At 46.0% G+C, this 23,327-nt stretch overlaps 1 protein-coding gene across 1 annotated transcript; it reads right to left on the reverse strand.

Moving 5' to 3' along the window:
- Window positions 1-3,258: 3,258 nt before the first annotated feature.
- LOC112239961 (uncharacterized protein C1orf21 homolog) lies at window positions 3,259-22,868 on the reverse strand. Its single transcript, XM_024408374.2, has 6 exons — window positions 22,730-22,868; window positions 15,633-15,762; window positions 10,817-10,902; window positions 8,102-8,172; window positions 5,062-5,122; window positions 3,259-4,785 (listed from the first exon to the last, which is right to left on the reverse strand). The coding sequence occupies exons 2-6, from the start codon at window positions 15,721-15,723 to the stop codon at window positions 4,738-4,740; spliced, it is 357 nt and encodes a 118-aa protein (XP_024264142.1). The 5' UTR covers window positions 15,724-15,762; window positions 22,730-22,868; the 3' UTR covers window positions 3,259-4,737.
- Between the last annotated feature and the right edge of the window lie 459 nt (window positions 22,869-23,327).

A 23,327-nucleotide genomic window follows, 5' to 3' on the forward strand; every position in this document is an offset into this window, starting at 1 on the left:
CAATAAGAAGATGAGACTTGCTTGGGCCAAGAAACATGCGCAATTGACACTAGACCGGAGGAAATCTGTCCTTTGGTCTGATGAGTCCAAATATGATAATTTAGGTTCAAACCCTGAGTCTTTGTGAGACGCAGAATAGGTGAACGGATTATCTCTGCATGTGTGGTTCCAACCGTTAAGCATGGAGGTGAAGGTGTGGTGGTGCTTTGCTGATGACACTGTCAGTGATTTATTTAGAATTCAAGGCACACTTAACCAGCATGGCTACCACAGCATTCTACAGCGATACACCATCCCATCTGGTTTGCACTTAGTGGGACTATCATTTGTTTTTCAACAGGACAATGACCCATCACACCTGCAGGCTGTGTAAGGGCTATTTTACCAAGAAGGAGAGTGATGGAGTGGGCCATCAGATGACCTGGCCTCCACAATCACCCAACATCAACCCAATTGAGATGGTTTGGAATGAGTTGGACCGTAGAGTGAAGGAAAATCAGCCAACAAGTCCTCAGCATATGTGGGAAATCCTTCAAGATGGTTGGAAAAGCATTCCATGTGAAGCTGGTTGAGAGAATGCCAAGAGTGTGCAAAGCTGTCATCAAGGCAAAGGGTGGCTACTTTGAAGAATCTAAAATATATTTTGATTGGTTTAACCCTTTTTTGGTTACTACATGATTCCATGTGTTATTTCATAGTTTTGATGTCTTCACTATTCTTCTACAATGTAGAAAATAGTAAACATAAAGGAAAAACCCTTGAATGAGTAACTGTATCCAAAATTTTGGTTGGTATTGTACTTCACATGCAGTCCATTGTCCTTTTCAACCTTTGTGTAATGAAGAACTCAATGAACGGCTGATATTCCACTTCTGTTTGGGATAAATGCACGGTTCCATTTTGTCTGGAAGGGAAACAATTTCTAAATCACCAGTACTACATGCTTTATGATGACTACTGCCAAGTTTATGCTGTTCTAAAATGTCATCCAACACATTCCCTAACTGCATAGATCCACAATTTTAGAGCCACTCAAAATAGTAGGGTAGATCCTCGTATTTGAAAATGTAATGGTCCTCAAGTAAATGTATTGGTCCCAAATTGTCAACAAATCATCAAGCCCTAAATGAGTTGAATGAGGTATGCATGTCCCGGGTTACAACAAAAATGTGTGCTGTCGGGTGTACTGGAGAAATGGAGTTTGGAAACATTGCTGTGGAACCCTGTAGAGCTCCCGAGGAGAGGAATTATGCACACCCAACATTTGCTCACAAGCTTGATGGAAAAATATGGCTACAGAAACAATATGTCTTCTCTCTGTTTGCTGCTTCCAAAAGTGTGTTTTATTAAACATTTCTGGAGCAGGTTGCCCAGCAGAAGGAGCCCTCACTGTGGCCAACACACTCAGAGAGGTAGAGACGGAGGAAGTCAGGGTGGATGGGGGGGTCTGAGGTCCCATCCTTTAATTCTTCCAGGGCTTTCAGCCACAGATGGGGGAACAAAACACTCCATGGGGTCAGAAGGTAGAGGAGAGAGTGTCTTAGACACAAGTAGTCTGTCATGTACAGCCTCCTCTCCTCTCACAGCCTACATACCAGTGGAGGCTGCTGAGGGGAGAACGGCTCACGTCCAGAACGAAGCAAATGCAACGGCATCAAACACATGGAAACCATATGTTTGATACCATTCCACTGATTCCGCTCCAGTCAATACCACGAGCCTGTTCTCCCCATTTAAGGTGCCACCAACCTGTGATACATACAGTTGGGCCAACATGTACTATAACCAACCAGATGTTACTGCTCCCTCCCTTATCATGTGAAGTAGATGCAGTATGTGACAGGCACTATTCCCAGTAGAATGCTATGGCTACATCCTGGAGTTCTCTGAATTCTCATGTAAAGCACTTGGGAGGCGCTCAATGAATGTATTTCAATCCATTATAGTGTATCAATAGCTGTGGCTCCTCTGATCTGAAGGTCGTCTGCCTGAGTAATCCAGTGCATATGGATCAGCATCTCAAGGCTGTATATAGAAATAGGGAGACAGTTGGAGCAGCAGCTACTGCAGTGAAGCTAAAGCCAGGTACTAAGAGCTGCCTGGCGGGTGTATTAGCTGGCTAATAGGAGAGAAATGGAGAGAGAGGCAGAAAGATAGAAGCTGCTAGATTGAGTTAACATTAATAGCTTAGTGAAATCATGCTGGCAAAGAGTTAGTCTCTCCCAGAAAGAGACCAGCCAATAAGGGCAGAGCTAGAGCCTGTCAATCATCACTGGTCACCTCCCCTCTCCAGGCACTGCTCTATCACTCACTTCCACTGTGACACACACACACAGAACCAGTAGTCCCACGTCCACACACATTGGTCATACACACAGTTCCAGGTGATAAACCTCCAGGAACTATGTGTGTGTATGTGTAAGGTGTGCAACACACTGCAAAGTGGGCCTTAAACCTCTCTGAGCTAGACTGCTAGAACATGCTGTACCCTAATGAGTGCACACTCACAAGGGGAGGGAGGGTTTTATTGGGCCCTTACATCATAGTGGAAAGAACATGGTCTTGCCCATATTCCTGTCTGAGGTTAACGGGCAACATCCATCTCTCTCTCTCTGTGGGAGAGATTGGCTAGCTGTGAGAAGTAGGCCCACTGGGACTTTTTCCTCTCTCCCTGTGCTGCTGTACAGTAGCTGCTGATTATAACCTCATGTGTCCCTGTGAGACAGAGAGACTGTGTGTGTGTGTGTTCCGCTCCAGCCCCTTGTGAGGTACAGTAGCACTATAAACCAACACTATAAACCTGACTTCTATGTACTGGTTTCTAAATAGAAGTCCACATCCATCCCTGTGACCACACCAATGACTCAAGGCAAACAAGAGATCTCAGATGTTTAACATATTAGCTTTCAATAGTTGTGAGAATGCATTTCATAATGTGAAACTTTCTCCTGTATGTCCTTTAACATATATCCACTATGTCCATCTGTCTCACACAGAACAGGCTGTTTGTAATTCATGACGCCTCAGGTGCAGTTCTGATATTCTACCACCAGACTGCGCAAAGCATCAGTCTTGACCTGAAGTGGTCCATCACCGTTTGTAGAAACTGCAACATGGCTTTGGGACCATTACCAGAGGAAAATCATCACGACTTTTCAATCCAACGGTGATGTAAGCATGACAGGACTTTCCTTACTGAAACGTAAGAACACACCACCTCTGAGTCACACAGAGAGAGACACACAGAAGATGAACAGCTCCTGTGTTTCTAATTTTAATAGAAAAACAAAAAGTATTGAAAAATCAAATGAAAAAGAAAGGATCCATTAATGATGACATAAGCATGATCAGGGCTGTGTCTCCCAGGCAACCATACCTCTTTTCCTTTCAACCCACTTTTCAGTCCATGAAAGGCTGTGTGTGTGTGTGTGTCAACAGAGGGTGACTCCCCTCTGCCAGTAAGCTTCAATACTACTGAGTTGAAGAGAAGCGGCGACTGAGCGACCAATGCGGAGGAAAGAGTAATGAACACTGCAGGTGCACATGAATAAGTCCAGCAGCAGGAACCAAACAACCCACGGCTGCTGGTTCCTACATTCACTCACACCCATCAACACCACAGCCTAACACACTTACATAACACTGGGCTAACAAAATGACAGGAATACAATAGCATCTCCGTGTGTTTGTGTCCAACTGCTTTGGTCTGTACTTATGTGTGTGTGTGAATATATGAGTGCATCTATGAATATGAGGTTGAGTGTGTGGAGATGTGTGTACAGTATGTGTTTCGTCTCACAAAGCCAAGGTCTAGTGTAGTAGTGTTGTGGGTATATTTAAGAGGACAGGTTGTGTAGAGACCCAGGAGCTCTGGCCTATAGAGCTGTAGCCTACAGGAGGTGATGCATTATGATAGAAGGCATATAAAAAAAACAACATTAAAATTCTAATTAAATAAAAAAAAAAAACTTAACTGGATGAACAGAATTTTAAAAAGAAAAAGGTCCTTCAAAGGGCAGATGTTCAGAGCTCCAAAAGAACCCACTCACTCTTCTTTCTCTTATTAAAATATCAGGGGTTCTCTCTTTTCCCTCCCACTCCCTCCCTCCCACTCGGCTCACTCTAGCAGCGAGCCTCAGTTCTGTGACGAGGGCTGGTGGGGGTTATGGAAGTGTCCCCCCTCTATCTCCATCCACATCTCTGCTCCTCGCAGGCGAAGCACAACAGCCAGAGCCATGGAGGGCGTCTCCCAGATGGATTGGACTCCACAGCCACAGCAGCCACTGCGCTATGACCTAACACCCAGGCACAAGAAATCTATGGTCTCCCGAGACTGTGATGCCGACGACGAGTCATGAGGAGGTGGTATACACAGAATTGGACCACGGACCACTGTACAGTTCACTGGGGTGGTAGTTGGGGTAGAGGGGTGGGGTAGTATCTCTCCATAGTCCTGCAGGAACACTGGCCTGGCTGTAGTGAGTCCACATTTCGTCTCTCCCTACAGCAATCCACTAAGGGACCCAATGTGACGAGGGCCAAGAGGGAGGCAACAGTCTTTGAGGATAGCATTCTCTCTCTCTCTCTCACACACACACACACACACAAAATACAAGCTCACACCAACACATACAGAATTACAAGGCAGTCAAACATACACACACACAGATTCTCTCACATGCACCCATACACACTCTGGGAGGCTCTCTGTAGGGGGTTGAGTCGGGGGCCTGTGTGCTATGTCCCGTCCTCCGCCTCTTCCTCCTCCGAACAGTAGTCCTGTCCCTGTGGACACACCACAGATGAGAGATGAGACCAAGAGAAGAGAGATGATAGAGGGAGGACAGATAGCATCACTGAAGGAGAGATGGAGACGAGAGATAAGACAGGGGTGAAGTGGATAGGAATAATGTAGTGTCTTTTAAAGGCCCAATCTGGATGTAGCTCAAGTTGAAGTATTTCCTGCTAGTCAGATCCAGCCTATAGCAGCCCCCAATCCCACAGGAGACTGTCTCTTTAAATGTTCAGGCCCTGCTGCCCAGTCCCTCCCCTTCCCCCCACCTTCTCAATCTTCTCATCCAGCATCCTGAAGAACTCCTGCTGGCTCTCTGACGTGTGGATGCTGTGAAGGAAAGGGAGAGAGTGAGAACAAGCGAGAGAGTGAGAATGAGAAAGAGCGAGAGAAAGAAAGAAAAAGGAAGTTAGAGGGGGAGGAAACAGGAGGCAACAAACACACCACAAGAATTTTCCATAACACCCCCCCACACAGGAGACACAAACACACACATTTCTAAACCCCTGCTTCGGCAAGAGCCTTTGTGGTTGTGGAGGAATTTGAATAATAATTTTATAGAGAGCTCACCCAGGAGTCTATAATCCAAAGACAAACTAAATACTGATACAGCACCCAATATGTCCACACACAATGTCACCAAACAGGAAATAGAGCCCCATTACACGTCTGGAAACAAGAGACACTAACCACTCAGCTACCAGCGACACTACAATGATAATAAATCACACTGTCTGATAGCATTTATACATGCTGTATAAAACCACTGCAGTGTAGTGATTGTTAAGTAACACAATGACTAGGTGATAACGTGTGCACGCATTAGAGGTCTGGCCCGATTAATCGGAATGGCCGATTAATTAGGGCCGAATTCAAGTTCTCACAACAATCGGGAATTGGTATTTTTGGGCGCCGATGTGCAGATTTAAAAAAATGTTTTTTATATACCTTTATTTAACTAGGCAAGTCAGTTAAGAACACATTCTTATTTTCAATGACGGCCTAGGAACGGTGGGTTAACTGCCCCGTCCAGGGGCAGAACGACAGATTTTCACCTTGTCAGCTCGGGGGATCCAATCTTGCACACTTACAGTTAACTAGTCCAACGCAATAACGACCTGCCTCTCTCTCGTTGCACTCCACAAGGAGACTGCCTGTTACACGAATTCAGTAAACCAAGGTAAGTTGCTAGCTCGCATTAAAACAATCATCATAATCACTAGTTAACTACACATGCTTGATGATATTACTAGATATTATCTAGCGTGTCCTGCATTGCATATAATCTGACTGCGCATACAAATAAAACATTGCATGCTATTCAACCGATCATTGCCCGCACCTGCCCGCCCATCCAGCATCACTACTCTGGATGGCTCTAACTTAGAATACGTGGATAACTACAAATACCTAGGTGTCTGGCTAGACTGTAAACTCTCCTTCCAGACTCACATTAAGCATCTCCAATCAAAAATTAAATATAGAATCGGCTTCCTATTTCGCAACAAAGCTTCCTTCACTCATGCTGCCAAACATACCCTCGTAAAACTGACCATCCTACCGATCCTCGACTTCGGCGATGTCATCTATAAAATAGCCTCCAACACTCTACTCAGCAAACTGGATGTAGTCTGTCACAATGCCATCTGTTTTGTCACCAAAGCCCCATATACTACCCACCACTGCGACCTGTACGCTCTCGTTGGCTGGCCCTCGCGTCATACTCGTCTCCAAACCCACTGGCTACAGATTATCTACAAGTCTCTGCTAGGTAAAGCCCCGCCCTATCTCAGCTCGCTGGTCACCATAGCAGCACCCACTCGTAGCACACGGTCCAGCAGGTATATCTCACTGGTCACCCCCAAAGTCAATTCCTCCTTTGGTCGCCTTTCCTTCCAGTTCTCTGCTGCCACTGACTGGAACGAACTGCAAAAATCACTGAAGCTGGAGACTCATATCTCCCTCACTAGCTTTGAGAACCAGCTGTCAGAGCAGCTCACAGATCACTGCACCTGTTTATAGCCCATCTGTATACAGCCCATCTATCTACCTCATTCCCATACTGTATTTATTTATTTTGCTCCTTTTGCACCCCAGTATTTCTACTTGCACATCCATCTTTTGCACATCTACCATTCCAGTGTTTAATTGCCATATTGTAATTACTTCGCCACCATGGCCTATTTATTGCCTTAACTCCCTTATTTGACCTTATTTGCACTCACTGTATATAGACTTTGTTTTCTTTTTTTCTACTGTATAATTGACTGTATGTTTTGTTCATTCCATGTGTAACTCTGTGTTATTGTATGTGTCGAACTGCTATGCTTTATCTTGGCCAGGTCGCAGTTGCAAATGAGAACTTGTTCTCAACTAGCTTACCTGGTTAAATAAAGGTGAAATAAAAAATAAATAAATAAACAAGCATACAAGTATCTAAGTATCTGACTGAGCGGTGGTAGGCAGAAGCAGGAGCGTAAACATTCATTCAAACAGCACTTTTGTGCGTTTTGCCAGCAGCTCTTCGTTGTGCGTCAAGCATTGCGCTGTTTATGACTTATGCCTATCAACTCCCGAGATGAGGCTGGTGTAACCGAAGTGAAATGGCTAGCTAGTTAGCGTGTGCTAATAGAGTTTCAAAAGTCACTCGCTCTGAGCCTTCTAGTAGTTGTTCCCCTTGCTCTGCATGGGTAACGCTGCTTCGATGGTGGCTGTTGTCGTTGTGTTGCTGGTTCGAGCCCAGGGAGGAGCGAGGAGAGGGGCGGAAGCTATACTGTTACACTGGTAATACTAAAGTGCCTATAAGAACATCCAATAGTCAAAGGTTAATGAAATACAAATGGTATAGAGGGAAATAGTCCTAAAATAACTACAACCTAAAACTTCTTACCTGAGAATATTGAAGACTCATGTTAAAAGGAACCACCAGCTTTCATATGTTCTCATGTTCTGAGCAAGGAACTGAAACGTTAGCTTTCTTACATAGCACATATTGCACTTTTACTTTCTTCTCCAACACTTTGTTTTTGCATCATTTAAACCAAATTGAACATGTTTCATTATTTACTTGAGGCTAAATTGATTTTATTGATGTATTAAATTAAGTTAAAATAAGTGTTCATTCAGTATTGTTGTAATTGTCATTATTACAAATAAATAAAGAAAAAATTAAATGGCCGATTAATTGGTATCGGCTTTTTTGGTCCCCCAATAATCGGTATCGTCGTTGAAAAATCATAATCGGTCGACCTCTAGCACGCATACAGCGTTATCACACACACAATCTGCCATACACACATTATGACTCACTTTGTCCTGTTGGCGTTGGCTCCAGAGCCTTCTTTCGGCTGTTTGCCCCTGTACTGTACAGAGCTTTTCTCCTAAAAACACACACACATACACAATCAGCTCACAGTTCCTACCCCCCCTGAGACTACACAGAGAGAGCCTCGGGAACCCATGTAGTTGGTTAGAGGCTGGGGAGAGAATAGCTACCTGCCCCCTGCCAGCGTGGTTCCTAAGGATGAATAGCCTGGCCCAGCTGTGGCCCTAAGGCTGGGGATAGAGAGGCTGCCTACCCCTGCTGCTGGTGCCTTGGAACTGGGAAGAGAGACGCTGCCTGTGACTGAGTCATGTAGAGTTAGGCCCTGTACATGCTGGCAGGGAAGCTAGGAGACTGGTAGGCCAGGGGGCCTGACCAGGGGAAAGACCTCACTGGGCTGGATCATTAGAGGTGCTGGCTGTGCTCTGGAGGAACAAGACATGCATGCTAACTACAGGCATTTCATGGATATGTAGCATCACACATAAATGTGTGTGTGTGTGTGTGCACACTTTGACTCTGCAGGATTAAATGTGCGTCTGTGAGAAACGGTTCCCTGTGAGTACTTTTTGTTAATCTGTCAAAATGTTTTAAAGGTCACGTCTGAAAATGAGGTTATTTGTTCTGCTGCATGTTTTAAGCCAACTGTGGCATATGAGGAAACTAATGCTTCTATGACGACGGCAGCACAGTCACAACAATGGTGGAATAAAGAGAATGCAATGACAATCAACAGTAGGGTAGGACTTTCATTTCTCTTTGGAGTTTTGATTCCTTTCTTTTCCTTCAATTGTTACCTCATCCAAATGGGTGTGCACTTTTATGGTTATTTTACAGCATTTGTAGGAAAGACTAAATCATAGATATTGGACCATGAAGGAAGGGGTCAAAACAACCTTATGAAACGCCTACATTCCATACACGCCAACACGCTGTCTCTACCTGCTCGGGAGGCACCACGGCTGTGTGTGTGTTTGCATTTGGGTAGCGTGTGCATCTCTCTGTGTGTGTGGGGGGGGATATGTGGAGGTGTCTGTTTGTATGTGTTGATGGACTGTCAAAGAGAACTGTTTGTTGCATGTTGAAGGACAGTCCAAGAGACGTACAGTGGGGCAAAAAAGTATTTATTTAGTCAGCCACCAATTGTGCAAGTTCTCCCACTTAAAAAGATGAGAGGCCTGTAATTTTCATCATAGGTACACTTCAATTATGACAGACAAAATGAGAAAAAAAATCCAGAAAATCACATTGTAGGATTTTTAATGAATGAATTTGCAAATTATGGTGGAAAATAAGTATTTGGTCAATAACAAAAGTTTCTCAATACTTGGTTATATACTCTTTCTTGGCAATGACAGAAGTCAAATGTTTTCTATAAGTCTTCACAAGGTTTCCACACACTGTTGCTGGTATTTTGGCCCATTCCTCCATGCAGATCTCCTCTAGAGCAGCGATGTTTTGGGGCTGTTGCTGGGCAACACGGACTTTCAACTCCCTCCAAAGATTTTCTATAGGGTTGAGATCTGGAGACTGGCTAGGCCACTCCAGGACCTTGAAATGCTTCTTACGAAGCCACCCCTTCGTTGCCCGGGCGGTGTGTTTGGGATCATTGTCATGCTGAAAGACCCAGCCACGTTTCATCTTTAATGCCCTTGCTGATAGAAGGAGGTTTTCACTCAAAATCTCACGATACATGGCCCCATTCATTCTTTCCTTTACACAGATCAGTCGTCCTGGTCCCTTTGCAGAAAAACAGCCCCAAAGCATGATGTTTCCACCCCCATGCTTCACAGAAGGTATGGTGTTCTTTGGATGCAACTCAGCATTCTTTGTCCTCCAAACACGGCGAGTTGAGTCTTTACCAAAAAGTTATATTTTGGTTTCATCTGACCATATGACATTCTCCCAATCTTCTTCTGGATCATCCAAATGCTCTCTAGCAAACTTCAGACGGGCCTGGACATGTACTGGCTTAAGCAGGGGGACACGTCTGGCACTGCAGGATTTGAGTCCCTGGCAGCGTAGTGTGTTACTGATGGTAGGCTTTGGTCCCCCCGTTTGGTTCTGGGATTTTTGCTCGCCGTTCTTGTGATCATTTTGACCCCACGGGGTGAGATCTTGCGTGGAGCCCCAGATCGAGGGAGATTATCAGTGGTCTTGTATGTCTTCCATTTCCTAATAATTGCTCCCACCGTTGATTTCTTCAAACCAAGCTGCTTACCTATTGCAGATTCAGTCTTCCCAGCCTGGTGCAGGTCTACAGTTTTGTTTCTGGTGTCCTTTGACAGCTCTTTGGTCTTGGCCATAGTGGAGTTTGGAGTGTGACTGTTTGAGGTTGTGGACAGATGTCTTTTATACTGATAACAAGTTCAAACAGGTGCCATTAATACAGGTAACGAGTGGGGGACAGAGGAGCCTCTTAAAGAAGAAGTTACATGTCTGTTGGAGCCAGAAATCTTGCTTGTTTGTAGGTGACCACATACTTATTTTCCACCATATTTTGCAAATAAATTCATTAAAAATCCTACAATGTGATTTTCTGGATTTTTTTTCTCATTTTGTCTGTCATAGTTGAAGTGTACCTATGATGAAAATTACAGGCCTCTCTCATCTTTTTAAGTGGGAGAACTTGCACAATTGGTGGCTGACTAAATACTTTTTTGCCTCACTGTACGTGTGTGTGTGTGTCTCCTCTCTCTCACCAGGTTCTCCTGGTTACGTGCATTCACCCGGTCCTCCTCTCCACGCATGTACTTCACCTCCTCCACTCCTTTCATCTTGTACTCGTCTGTACGGAGAGAGAAAAACAGTACAGTTTGACAAATAAAGAACTACTCCTGCATATCAGTGGCACTGAAAAGACACACAGAGAGAGAACCCCACCCAACAGTGGACATAACAGGTAACTTTATTTTCTGAGTAGCTGCCTAGGTTTTTCTGACAAAGCAGCACTCACCCACCAACACTGACACACACCGCTAATAAAACACACACACTCTTATCTGCTCCATTCGGTATATTTCACCCTTTCTCTCAAATACTCATATCAGACTGATAGTGAGACAGTAGGAGGGAGGAAAGGCACCTGCCATGTGCAGTCAGTCTATCTGAAATGTATCATCTGCAGCCAGTATACTGTTCTACTCCTCTTCCTCTCACTGTCCTACTCACTCTCTTCCTCTCCTACTCACTCTCTTCCTCTCCTACTCACTCTCTTCCTCTCACTGTCCTACTCACTCTCTTCCTCTCACTGTCGTACTCACTCTCTTCCTCTCACTGTCGTACTCACTCTCTTCCTCTCACTGTCGTACTCACTCTCTTCCTCTCACTGTCGTACTCACTCTCTTCCTCTCACTGTCGTACTCACTCTCTTCCTCTCACTGTCGTACTCACTCTCTTCCTCTCACTGTCGTACTCACTCTCTTCCTCTCACTGTCGTACTCACTCTCTTCCTCTCACTGTCGTACTCACTCTCTTCCTCTCACTGTCGTACTCACTCTCTTCCTCTCACTGTCGTACTCACTCTCTTCCTCTCACTGTCGTACTCACTCTCTTCCTCCTTTTTTGAACCCCAAAAAAGTTAGTGCAAAAAGGGTCAATGGACTAACCGGACTAACAATTTAGTAGTCTTGGGGGTAGAAGCTTATCAGGATCCTGTTGGTTCCAGAGTTGGTGCATCGGTACCACTTGCCGTGCGGTAGCAGAGAGAGAACAGTCTATGACCTGGGTGGCTGGAGTCTGACAATTGTTAGGGCCTTTCTGACACCGCCTGGTATAGAGGTCCTGGATGGCAGAGAGCTCGGCCCTATTGATGTACTGGGTCGTACGCCCTACCTTCTGTAGCGCCTTGCAGTCGCATGCCAAGCAGTTGCCATACCAAGCGGTGATGCAGCCAGCGGTGATGCCATGCTCTCAATAGAGCAGCTGTTGAAACTTTCGAGGATCTGAGATCCCATAGCAAATCTTTTTATCCTCCTGAGGGTGAAGAGTTGTTGTCGTGCCTTCTTCATGACTGTGTTCATGTGTTTGGACCATAATAAATCCTTATTGATGTGAACACAGAGGAACTTGAAGCACTCGACCCACTCCACTTCAGCACCGTCAATGGGGGCGTGCTCAGCCCTCTGTTTCCTGTACTCCACAACCAGCTCCTTTGTCTTGCTAACATTGAGGGAGAGGCTGTTGTCCTGGCATCACAACTGCCAGGTCTCTGACCTCCTCCCAATAGGCCGTCTCATCGTTGTCGGTGATCAGGCCTACCACAATGTTAACCTGTTTAAAGGTCTTACTCACATCGGTTACGGAGAGCGTGATCACACAGTCGTCCGGAACAGCTGGTGCTCTCATGTATGGTTCAGTGTTGCTTGCCTCGAGGCGAGCATAGAAGGCATTTAACTCGTCTGGTAGGCTCGCGTCACTGGGCAGATCGCGGCTGGGTTTCCCTTTGTAATCTGTGATAGTTTGCAAGGCCTGGCACAGAGAGGGGGAGGAGAGATGGAGAGAGAGGGATGTTCTCTACTGCTGCCTGCCTGGGGAATGCAAACATGTCAGAGCAAAGCAGCCTGTCTGCACACGCCGACACACGCACACGCACACACACACACACATTGAATTAAGCCAACCATCAGTCACTGTGGTTTAGTAACAGAGACAGGTAACGGAGGAGAAAAACGACTAACACTGAGCAGACATCAAAGGCACGTAAACACACTGAAGATGAGCCTATAAAAGGAAAAAGAAAAATGACAATATTTCACGGATACAAAAAAGGATCTATACAATGGATCCGTCTGTCATAGCCTGGTCCCAGATCTGTACAGGTATGTGCTTGTATGGCATGACAATAATAAATGACAGTCAGTTGGCAGAAGCACATACAGATCTGGGACCAGGACACATTAGGCCATATTGGATAGGATGTGCATCAGTGAGTGTCTCTCCATTGGCACTGACTGACAGATGATGGGGTGAAAAAGTTTCCACTGTGGCGACATGGCTGCTTGCTTCATCGTGATGATTTTGGGGCAAAGGACATTTTAGAGACAGGAAAAAGGTCTCTCTGATGTGGACATCTTTATCATTAGGAGCCGGGACCCTGTGTCGACCTTCAGGATATCTCTGTGAAAATCCTCGCTCTCTGTCAGTTGAAAGTAGTGTGTGTGTGTGTGTCTGAGTCAATTTGAGTGCACTACATGCACGGTCAGGCTGAGTAGAGTGGCCAGGGCAGTCTGTGTCATTCTCCCCTTCCTGCAGTCTGTCAGTCAGAGCCTCCTGCCTGGCTCCCTTCCAGCCCTGACTCTCTCCAAAGGCCTCAGCAGATATAACATTTACATTGCCACTGCCCCACCCTGCCTGTGTTGGTGAAATAACAATATACTAATGTCAGACCAGAAGTCATTATTACTGCGCTGCCCTCAGCCTGCCCAGCCTGGTCCACTGACTCACTAGGACTATGCCACTATTTTCGTAGCAGTTTAGAAAGTAAAGGGGCTTCATTTAATTTCATAGCAGGAAAGATTATTCTCATATTACATTACAGCTCAAGTCTAAAGATAGTTTTTTATTCACATGTCATCTAAAATCAGTTAGATAAGTTCTGAAATACATAGTGTAGTGAGGCCTCATACTTCCGTTGGAGTTCTGAATGTCGATACAACAATTGCAACATAGCGACTATATTTACACTACAATACAACCAATACACCCACTCACAACAGTCTGGCCAACTACAAATCAAATCGCAAAACTGCAACAAGACAACAACTGACGTGCTACAACAAACAAGGTAACACACTCCGTTGTAGCAGACACACACGCTACTACTCTGATTATAAACCAACTTCAAAAAGGCTGCAATCAGAAAGTGTTGCTATTTTCTGTCTTCTCCCCTGGTGTTTGGGTAAGGGAGCTCAGCCTTTCCTGTTATTGTGCGAGGGAGCAAAGGAGCATAAGCAGGAGACTGCCATCACCTCAACACTCCTAACTGCGACACACACACACACACCAGGCGCTCAAACAATGACACATTTTGACTGGCACACAATCTGTTGGATCAGATCACTGTGATTGATATGAGTGTTGCTCATTTTACCAGACACACTAAGCCTCCTGTTCTAACAATAGGAGCCTAATGAGCTGAACTGGGAAGAAGGGATGACGAGCAGGACGTGGGAGAGAAAAAGAAACGAGTGGCGGAGAGAATCAACGTGCTGTGGCTGGGCGGTCGGTTGTAATCCACAGACAGTATCCAGGTCAACAGTTCTCTTCCTCCCTCTCTGTGACCATCAACATCAAACAGACAGTTGATAGAATCATCTATCCAGCACCCTCCATGCCCTGCCCACTAGTGCTGCAGAGAGAGCACAGACCCATTTAACGTCTACCACCATCTTCTAGTGGGAGGCAGGCTGCAGTCTAGCAGATGAGCTGTCACCAACCATTCACATAACACACTGAGGAAGAGTGATGGGGGGGGGACAAGGCCGTGACCAAATGCTGTGATGAGAGGGAGGGGACAAAGGGATGGGGAGTGAAAGGGAGAGAGATGGCGAAGTGGCTGGGAAGGATGTGGAAAGGAAGGAGAGATGGTCTAATACTGAGAAAGAGAAAGGAAGGCAAGAAAGTGAGGCCTTGGAAGGGAAAGGGAGGAGGAGATGAAAAAAGGAGGGGGAAAACTTGAATCTTTAACCCACGTCATCCTCCTCTCTCAAGGGACATTCCCTCTCCCCCTCCAGGGAGGGAGGGAGGGAGGGGTCAGAGAAGGTCAGAAGGCGAGACAGACAGAGGGACAGACAGAGCGAGAGAGAGTGGGAGGGGCACAAATAAGGCCAGACTCATGGGTCTGACAGCCGGTGAGAGAGGGATAAAGAAAAAGAGAGAGAGACGGAGGGAGGAAGAGTGAGAGGCAGCAGAGGGAGAACAGAACGAGGCCTCCTGTGGCTCGTCATCTGCCATTTCCTGTGTGGTTATTCCAGCGTGCTGCTCCTAATTCTTAAATCTGTCGCTAATCCCTCATCCTCTCTCTCTCCCAGCCTGTCCAGCAGGCAGCTATAATTGATGCTGTTAACTAGATACACTTTCTCAACCCTCTCTCTATGTCCAAGCTCTAAAACATGAAGTACTAAGAGGACACACAACACCAAAACCACTCAGCTATCCTAGAGGCTACTGCACTAAGTAGTATTCACACAGGGTAGGAGGAATAGATTGGGGAAACATGATACAAATATTCTCTAAAATCTCTGCAGCCCGGTTTGGAAACTTGGCATTGGTTAATAAAATGTATAGCTAATTATAATGTACTTGTAGACTAGAGACTGGGAATAGAGTGAGACTAGAGGAGAGGTATAACAGGTAACATAGCCAGCGGGCCAGTGTGTGTGGAGTAGACAGGAAGGATATCCTATAGCATGTCACTATATTTCAAAATAATAGCCTTCAGGTGGGAAGGATGTTTTACAGTTGAAAGTAGGGTTAGAATAGAGGGAGAATATAGGAGTGTGTATAGCGTGTACTGACCGGAGAAGAGGTCTCCGTTGCTGTAGGCCTTGCCCCGGCCTTCCTCATCACTGGGCACGGCCGACACCTGCTTAGCCGAGGTGCAGCCCATCGCCTCACTCTCTGGCTCCTCTCCTCATGGCACTCTCACCTGGAGATAAAAAGAGAGGGAGAGGGAGGTGAGGCGAGAGAGAGATATGGTTAAAGTACATAGCAGCTATTGAGCGATAACTATATTGGTTAACACAGGCATTGTATTTTAGTGACGACTGGGACAAACCAACAATATCGCAGCCTCTGAGCCTGTCACTGTGGAGCAGGAGTATTAGTCACGCACACAGTGTCACAGGCAATACACTGTCACAAGCACAGACTGTCAGTCACACACAGTATTGTTGTCACAGGCACAAAGGAAAACACTGTCACAGGCAGACTGGCAGACTGGCAGTGTTACACACGCAATAGATTATAACAGACACAGCAAGGCAGCATCAGACAATACCCACACCTCAGAACAAGGCAGTATCAGACACCACCCACACCTCAGAACGCAGCATCAGACACCACCCACACCTCAGAACAAGGGAGCATCAGAACACCACCCACACCTCAGAACAAGGCAGCATCAGACACCACCGACACCTCAGAACAACGCAGCATCAGACACCACCCACACCTCAGAACAAGGCAGCATCAGACACCACCCACACCTCAGAACAAGGCAGTATCAGACACCACCCACACCTCAGAACAACGCAGCATCAGACACCACCCACACCTCAGAACAAGGCAGTATCAGACACCACCGACACCTCAGAACAAGGCAGTATCAGACACCACCCACACCTCAGAACAAGGGAGCATCAGAACACCACCCACACCTCAGAACAAGGCAGCATCAGGCACCACCAACACCTCAGAACAAGGCAGCATCAGACACCACAGACACCTCAGAACAAGGCAGCATCAGGCACCACCCACACCTCAGAACAAGGCAGCATCAGACACCACTGACACCTCAGATCAAGCCACTGGCAGTCCAATAATAGAGGCCCTGAGCCTTGTCGCTGAGACAGAGAGAGGAAGAAAAAGAGAGAAACAGGTTGAGGGAGAGGTAGAGTAAAATAGAGAGCGAACAATGAGAGGGCAGAGAATAGATGAGTAAAGAGAAATGTTCCAGAGCATCATCAGGCTGCCGACACTCCTCCTCCCTCCTCTATTTTCCTCCCCTCGTTTGAAGTTGACAGGAGGTCAGTGTCCACTTCAGAGCCAGCCTCCCTATGAGCTGGCTTTCCACTGCACAAAGCAACAGGTGTGCAGAGAGGAGTGTGTGTCTGTGTGTAGACTGAATTTTGAGTGGGAGCGTGTGTGCACTGTGGTGTCTGTTCTGTTTGCATGTGTGTATAAGCGGTTTGTGAAATTTGTGTGTGTAGTTTTGATGTATGTCTTTTACAGCTTTCTTGGCTAAATAACATGAATCTCCTGATGTGAGCTTACACAGGTCTTTCTTAAAGGTACAGCGAGTGTGAAGGGATTCTTCTGGGGGCTGGCTATGCGCGCATGCACACAGACACATGGCTATGTCATTGGCAGGAGCTCAGACCAGAACAGCCCGATCCTGCCTGACTACAGAGGATGGGTCGGTGTCTGACAGAGTTATCTGTGGCCTGACGGTGAGGCCTTCCCCTGCAGCCCAGGCTGCTTAGGCACTGTGGACTGCCTGTTCGTGTCAGAGCTGGAGCAACTCAATTATGGCTCAGACCATGGAGTCTGTCTGGACACATCTCTTAGAGTGCAGACGGTGTGTGTGAGGGGTAAAATGCTGAAAAGTGGCTTGCAGCCTTGCTGATCCTTGGGTGAGTGAGTGAACTTCTAGCTCTCCTTCTGACTGAATCATACGGGATAATTCTGAAAAGTCCAGTTGCATGAATGGATGTCTAGTTAGGAATCTCTCCATCTTCTGTGTAGAATCCTAGGCAGGTCAGTGTTAATGGTGTTTGGGCTGTGTGTTAAAGCAGAGAGCGTTGAGTTAGCACAGATGGCATGTGTACAATGCAGGCCTGTCAGCTAGGAACAGATGTGGAAGTGTGTCAATGGGACAAGCTTACGCTACCAGTTAAGACCCTGACACCAGCCGGATCCAGCACTCACTCACACACACGATGATATCAATACACAGATACAGGTAACTGCCAAAATAAAGGAAACACTTGAGTAATTGAGGGATACTAAGTATATTGAAAGCAGGTGCTTCCACACAGGTGTGGTTCCTGACTTAATTAAACAATGAACGTCCCATCATGCTTAGGGTCATGTATAAAAAATATTTTAGCTAGCATGGCTGGAAGAGATCTCAGGGACTTTGAAAGAGTGGTCTCAAAGGAGCATAGGGGGTTTAAAGGGTGTGTGTCTCAGTCACCAGATCTCAACCCAATTTAACACTTAACACTGCCCGAGACAGCGTTTTCCATCAACAATACACCAAATGATGGTATTTCTCATGGAAGAATGGTGTTGCATCCCTCCAATAGAGTTCCAGACACTTGTAGAATCTATGCCAAGGTGCATGGGCAGAGATATGCCTAACTAACAAACAAACAAACATGCAAGTTGCAAACCCACTCTAAATATTCTGCCGTTAGGCTTATCCCTACATTATACCAAAAGTCTACAGCTACTGTACACTAAGAAAAGACTATTAGATTGCTTACATCATAGATACTTATTTACTCAAGGATCAGCAAAAGGCTGCAAGCCACATTTCAGCATTTTACCACACACACACACACACACACACACACACACACACACATACATACACACACTACCTGCAGGTCTGAGTAGTTGAACTCAGATAACACTGAGGGGATATGTGTACATGCACAAGTGTGCTTGCGTAAACACATGCGTAAACAAGCTCCGTAGTGTGTCCACTACGTTCTAAGACACACACAGGCTCAGTAGTGTGAACCTTCTCAAACACACTGCTGTGCCAGAAGCTATCTGAGCCACCGCAGAGCCTGAAAAACTGGCTGTGGGCTCGCCTATCCTGGAAAGGGAATGAGAGAAGGAGGGAGTGAAGGAGAAAGAAGAATGAGGAAGGGCTAGCCGAGCCTTCCAGGGAAGTCGGGTTCAAAGGCTAGGTCTCTGAGACCCATCGTCAGCCATGATAGTGACAGGGACAGAGCCAGCAATTGGACAAGGGCTGAGACTGATAGACCCTGTATTGTGTCTCTCTCTGACATAACAGGACACTCAGCCAAAGCACCATAATATTTACACTAGCCAGCAGCAACCCCTGTACCTCTTCTCTCTTCCTTGTCCCAGTTTAAACACTACATCAGCCTGACAAGCCGGCAAGCCGTGCCAACACACACACACACACACGCGTGCGCTTGGAGCCTTGTACACTCCGACAAGGAAGACCTGTTCTGAGTGTGGTGTTACTGTTCCTTGTGCATGTCTCCACTCTCTTGTGTTCTGCTGTGAGTACCTCTTTCCACTCTCCCTCCGTTGTAGTGGGCACAAGTGGCTGGGGGGGAGGAGGATGTACAAATAACAGCTCCTCTGTTTGGGAGAACTCTGTCATGTGACAATGAGATGGGCAGATAGAGAGAGACACTGAGGCATAGAGATAGTCAGAGTGAGGCAGATACAGACAGGCAGGGAGGGAGTGAGACGAGAGAGAAGATTCAAGACATGTTGTTACGTACACGTTGGCACCAGGACAGAACTATGTTTTTTTGTCAGGCCAATTAAGCCAACTGAGTTGGAAATTAGATGTCTGCATGGCTCACTAGATTTCCTGTTCGGTCTCTCCTCTGTGGCTTAGGGCAAGACAGAGGGGGAGAGAGAAGGAATGAAAGAAAGAAGGAAAGAGCCAGAGAGGGAAGTGTGAATGAGTAGAGCTCAGAGGGCCACTGTTACTTTAATTAATCAGAAGAGTAATTGAACCCGAATGTTGAGTTAAATGGATACTCCGGAATTTTGGCAATGATGGCCTTTATCTACTTCCCCAGAGTCAGATGAACTCGTGGATACCATTGTTAGCAGATACCCATAGACTTCCAGTCATTGCGCTAACTCTAGTTAGCATTGGCTCACAAAACTACCTCTAACTTCCTTCATAATTGACTCAAGCGACATAAAAATGGTATCCATGATTTCAACGGACTCTGGGGAAGTAGATAAAGGGCCTCATTGCCAAAATCCCCAAGTATCCCTTTAAAGTTTAGATTAATTTAACCTAGTGTTCAGCCACAGCCCCAGGGAGCCATACGAAATACGACTTTGGACATTTTCCTAAGACAGAGGTTCATAAAAGGGAAAACTAGGAGAACCACAATGACAGAGAAAACCATACAGCATTGGTAGTTGCTTCAGCCTCAACTATTCTACAGATGTTCACAGAGGGCAGTGTTTAGGATTATGGCCAGGAGTTTTATAGTAGGGACCCAGGGTTTTCCCCTCCTCGTGTCACATGGTCAGGGTAACACTCCTGACCCTATTCATTGCCGTATCACAGTGGCCTGGCCTGTGTGTCAGACTGTATCAGTGTCCTGGTACAGTAGTATCTCTGTGTGTCTTTCTTTACTCATTCACCATGTTATCACCTTCTCTAGACCTACTCCCTGCTCCCTCTCAGACATGCCCTCCCAGCTCAACAAACAGCAGAGCTCAGGTCAACCACGCCTGTTGTTCCCCCATCTCGCTCTCTCTGCTTAGCGGACAAATACAGAATTACCATGAATATTCATTAGCAATCATTAACACTGCACCAAATATATTTTAAAATCAGGATCTAATTGCGACTCTGCTGTAGGATAATTGGTGAAGCACTTTCCTGTGTGTGACTGACCAGGGTTGGTTTATATTGTATTGGACCTAATTTGCAGAGTAGAAACCCTGAATAATGGAACAGAGTTGGAACATGAGTGAAAACGAGAAAATTCCAGGTCATAATTCATTCGGCAAGAAGATCTTTTCACTGCCTTGCACTGCAAACGAGTACAGACTTTTTCCACCTCTCACTGTACAATGCTGTGTTCTGTGTTCTCTTATCTGGTTGTACTCTGAGATCCATATCTTTGAGTGTGGTCCAGGTTATCTGGCCTTCAACAGAGCAACACCCATCTGCTGTTCTGGGCACCCAATGCAACGCCTCTCTAGCACCACTCTCTGCACTGCTGGTCTCCTGCTTCAGCAGCAATCAATATGTGCCATGTCCCTCTGTCCAAAACAAAGTAACATACCCTGGTCTGTCCATATGTACCACTATGTACACACTGACTCAGATTTGGGGAGACAAACACACACAGCAATGTGAATCACGCAGCATGCAATGTGTGAGCTTTGTGAGTCAGTACCTAGAGGGATCAGGTTGTGCTGGCCTTGTGCTTTATACACTGCACCTGACACCTAATGCCACTCAGCAATGCCAATGTGCAGGGACAGACCACCACACTCAGCATGTGCAAAGGTACTAACACACACGCAGTCAGGACACAAACACAACCCCAATAATAACACAGTCCCCCCACCATCACACACACACAGGCCTCCCAGTAACTATGGAAACCCAGCCTCCTCCTCAGAGTGATGTCACGTTGACATTGCATCATATCAATCTTAATTAGGGTTGCACTCCCCTCTGCCAAATACAGGCCAAAATCACAACCTGAGAGCCAGAGACAGTGAGAACATGGAGTGAGAGAACACAAATGGAGAGATTGAGAGGCAGAGAGATGGGCAGATGAGCAAGGACTGGACGGCTAATAATAGATTGATCCCTCTTTCACACGGTGCCTGGAAGACGCTAACTTCAGAGCGAGCTGTGCTCTGTCTTAATTCACCGCCGGATCTAAAGCCATAAGCGAACTGCAAATAATACACATCGCATTTATGGAGGATAGAGAGGGAGAGGGGGTGAGAGGCAGGCAGATAGAGACAGACAGATATAGCCAGACAGAAATGTAGAATAGAGGAGGAGGGAAGAGGGCAGGCTGATCATCCAACCACAACAGAGTTCAAGGAGTATATTACCCAATGTATAAGAGTTCAACTAGCCAGATATAGTGGCTAAGCAATTACACCCATATTTATGCATGTGTATTGATCCAGCTATTGCTGTGGACCAGCAGCAGGGGATTGAATCTGGCCATTGACCAGAAAATCAGTATAACAGGTGCACAGACTACTGTTATGTTAATGTTAAACAGAAGACTCTTTTCTTACGGAGATGTTGATGTAACGTAAACACTGAAAGGTATCCTACGTTGCCCAATACAAGCAAATCAGTGGCCAGATAATATTGAGCTGTCGCTGTCTCGAGGACGAGATATGATAACCACTGTCATGTAGCCACAGACAGAAGTGGACATGAACAATAACCCCCAATCCACCCTATTGAGTCAACTTTCAGTCTCTCAGAGGAACCGTAAGATCTCGATTCAAGTCATGTGTGTTAATGTGTGTGAATTAAGAACGAACCAAGTGACAGCAGAGCGGGCGACCGAGGTCTAGCCTGTCGGGGCATAGTTGCTGCTATTCTGAACACACAGCTGTGTCCAGCTGCGCTGCAGAGACACTGGGCGCATTGTTTCCCGCAGGGAAAGGGAGAGTAGCGGCTCTACGTGTGTACACACAGATACACATAGTAGAATAGTTTCTACACAAACGTGTCTGTCTTTATGCCAGCCCAGGTGTTCTCTCATTTTTTGTTGCTTTTAGTCCAGAAACAAACGGCCTAACAAACGAGAGGGAGGAGAGAAAGAGAAAGCGACGGGGCAAGGGGGGCAGCGCCTCGAGGATTAAAAACATGACATTTTGGTAAATGCATTGAGATCGAACGGTATGCTTAACGGTAACCAAAACACGGCTACTACTCCATTTCCACTATTTTCTCCTTGAGTCCACTCCTGACCCATGTAGTAAACACAGACATGTCCGAGAGCCGAACCCAAGACACAGGAAGGAAAGCGCCGGGCAATCACAGCCCGACTCAGGAAACAACAACAAAAGAGAAGACTACGACAGAAATACATAATATGTCAATTATACGCAGCTAATAACCTGTTGAAACTAATAGCGAGTATTTTTTAATGTAGCTAGATACTTACTTTACTGAACCGGTTCCGCTCGGTCCACTTTAGATTCGCCGAGCTTCACGCGGACAGTCGGGCGGGAGCTGACGCTGTGGAGTGGCTGGGAACAGTATGACCACCACACTGAACGTAAACTCTGGTTTGCGTCGTTTTACCAGGATGCCACTATTTCGCGCAGTAATGCAGCCATCTTGCTGAGGACTTTACTGTAATGTAAATATCCGGGTTACTTGTTGGCAATAAAAATATAGCAGATATTTTTTGGAACACAAGATAATATTTATTCGTGGCAACAAAAAAAAAACATTACTTTTACAACAGGAAATCAGTGGCATATGTGATAGGGGCTACTTTTCTAGGAAATGACAGATTGACATGTAAATGTTTTATGTAGTACTGTGTCCAAACTAAAAGTGCTCAAAAATGCATGACATTTGTTTCTCAAAATTGACCAAGATCATGGATGGAGAATTATAGTTCAACCATATTAGCTCAGTAGTTGTTCTCTGGAGAGACAAGTGGAAGCTCTGAGAAAATGTAAGCCCTTGACTCTAGCACAGTATAAAATCAATAGACCCTAAGAAATGTTATCCCCCTCACTGGCAGAACGACA

Source organism: Oncorhynchus tshawytscha, linkage group LG01 (genome assembly GCF_018296145.1).
Source record: "Oncorhynchus tshawytscha isolate Ot180627B linkage group LG01, Otsh_v2.0, whole genome shotgun sequence".
Taxonomy (NCBI): Eukaryota; Metazoa; Chordata; class Actinopteri; order Salmoniformes; family Salmonidae; genus Oncorhynchus; species Oncorhynchus tshawytscha.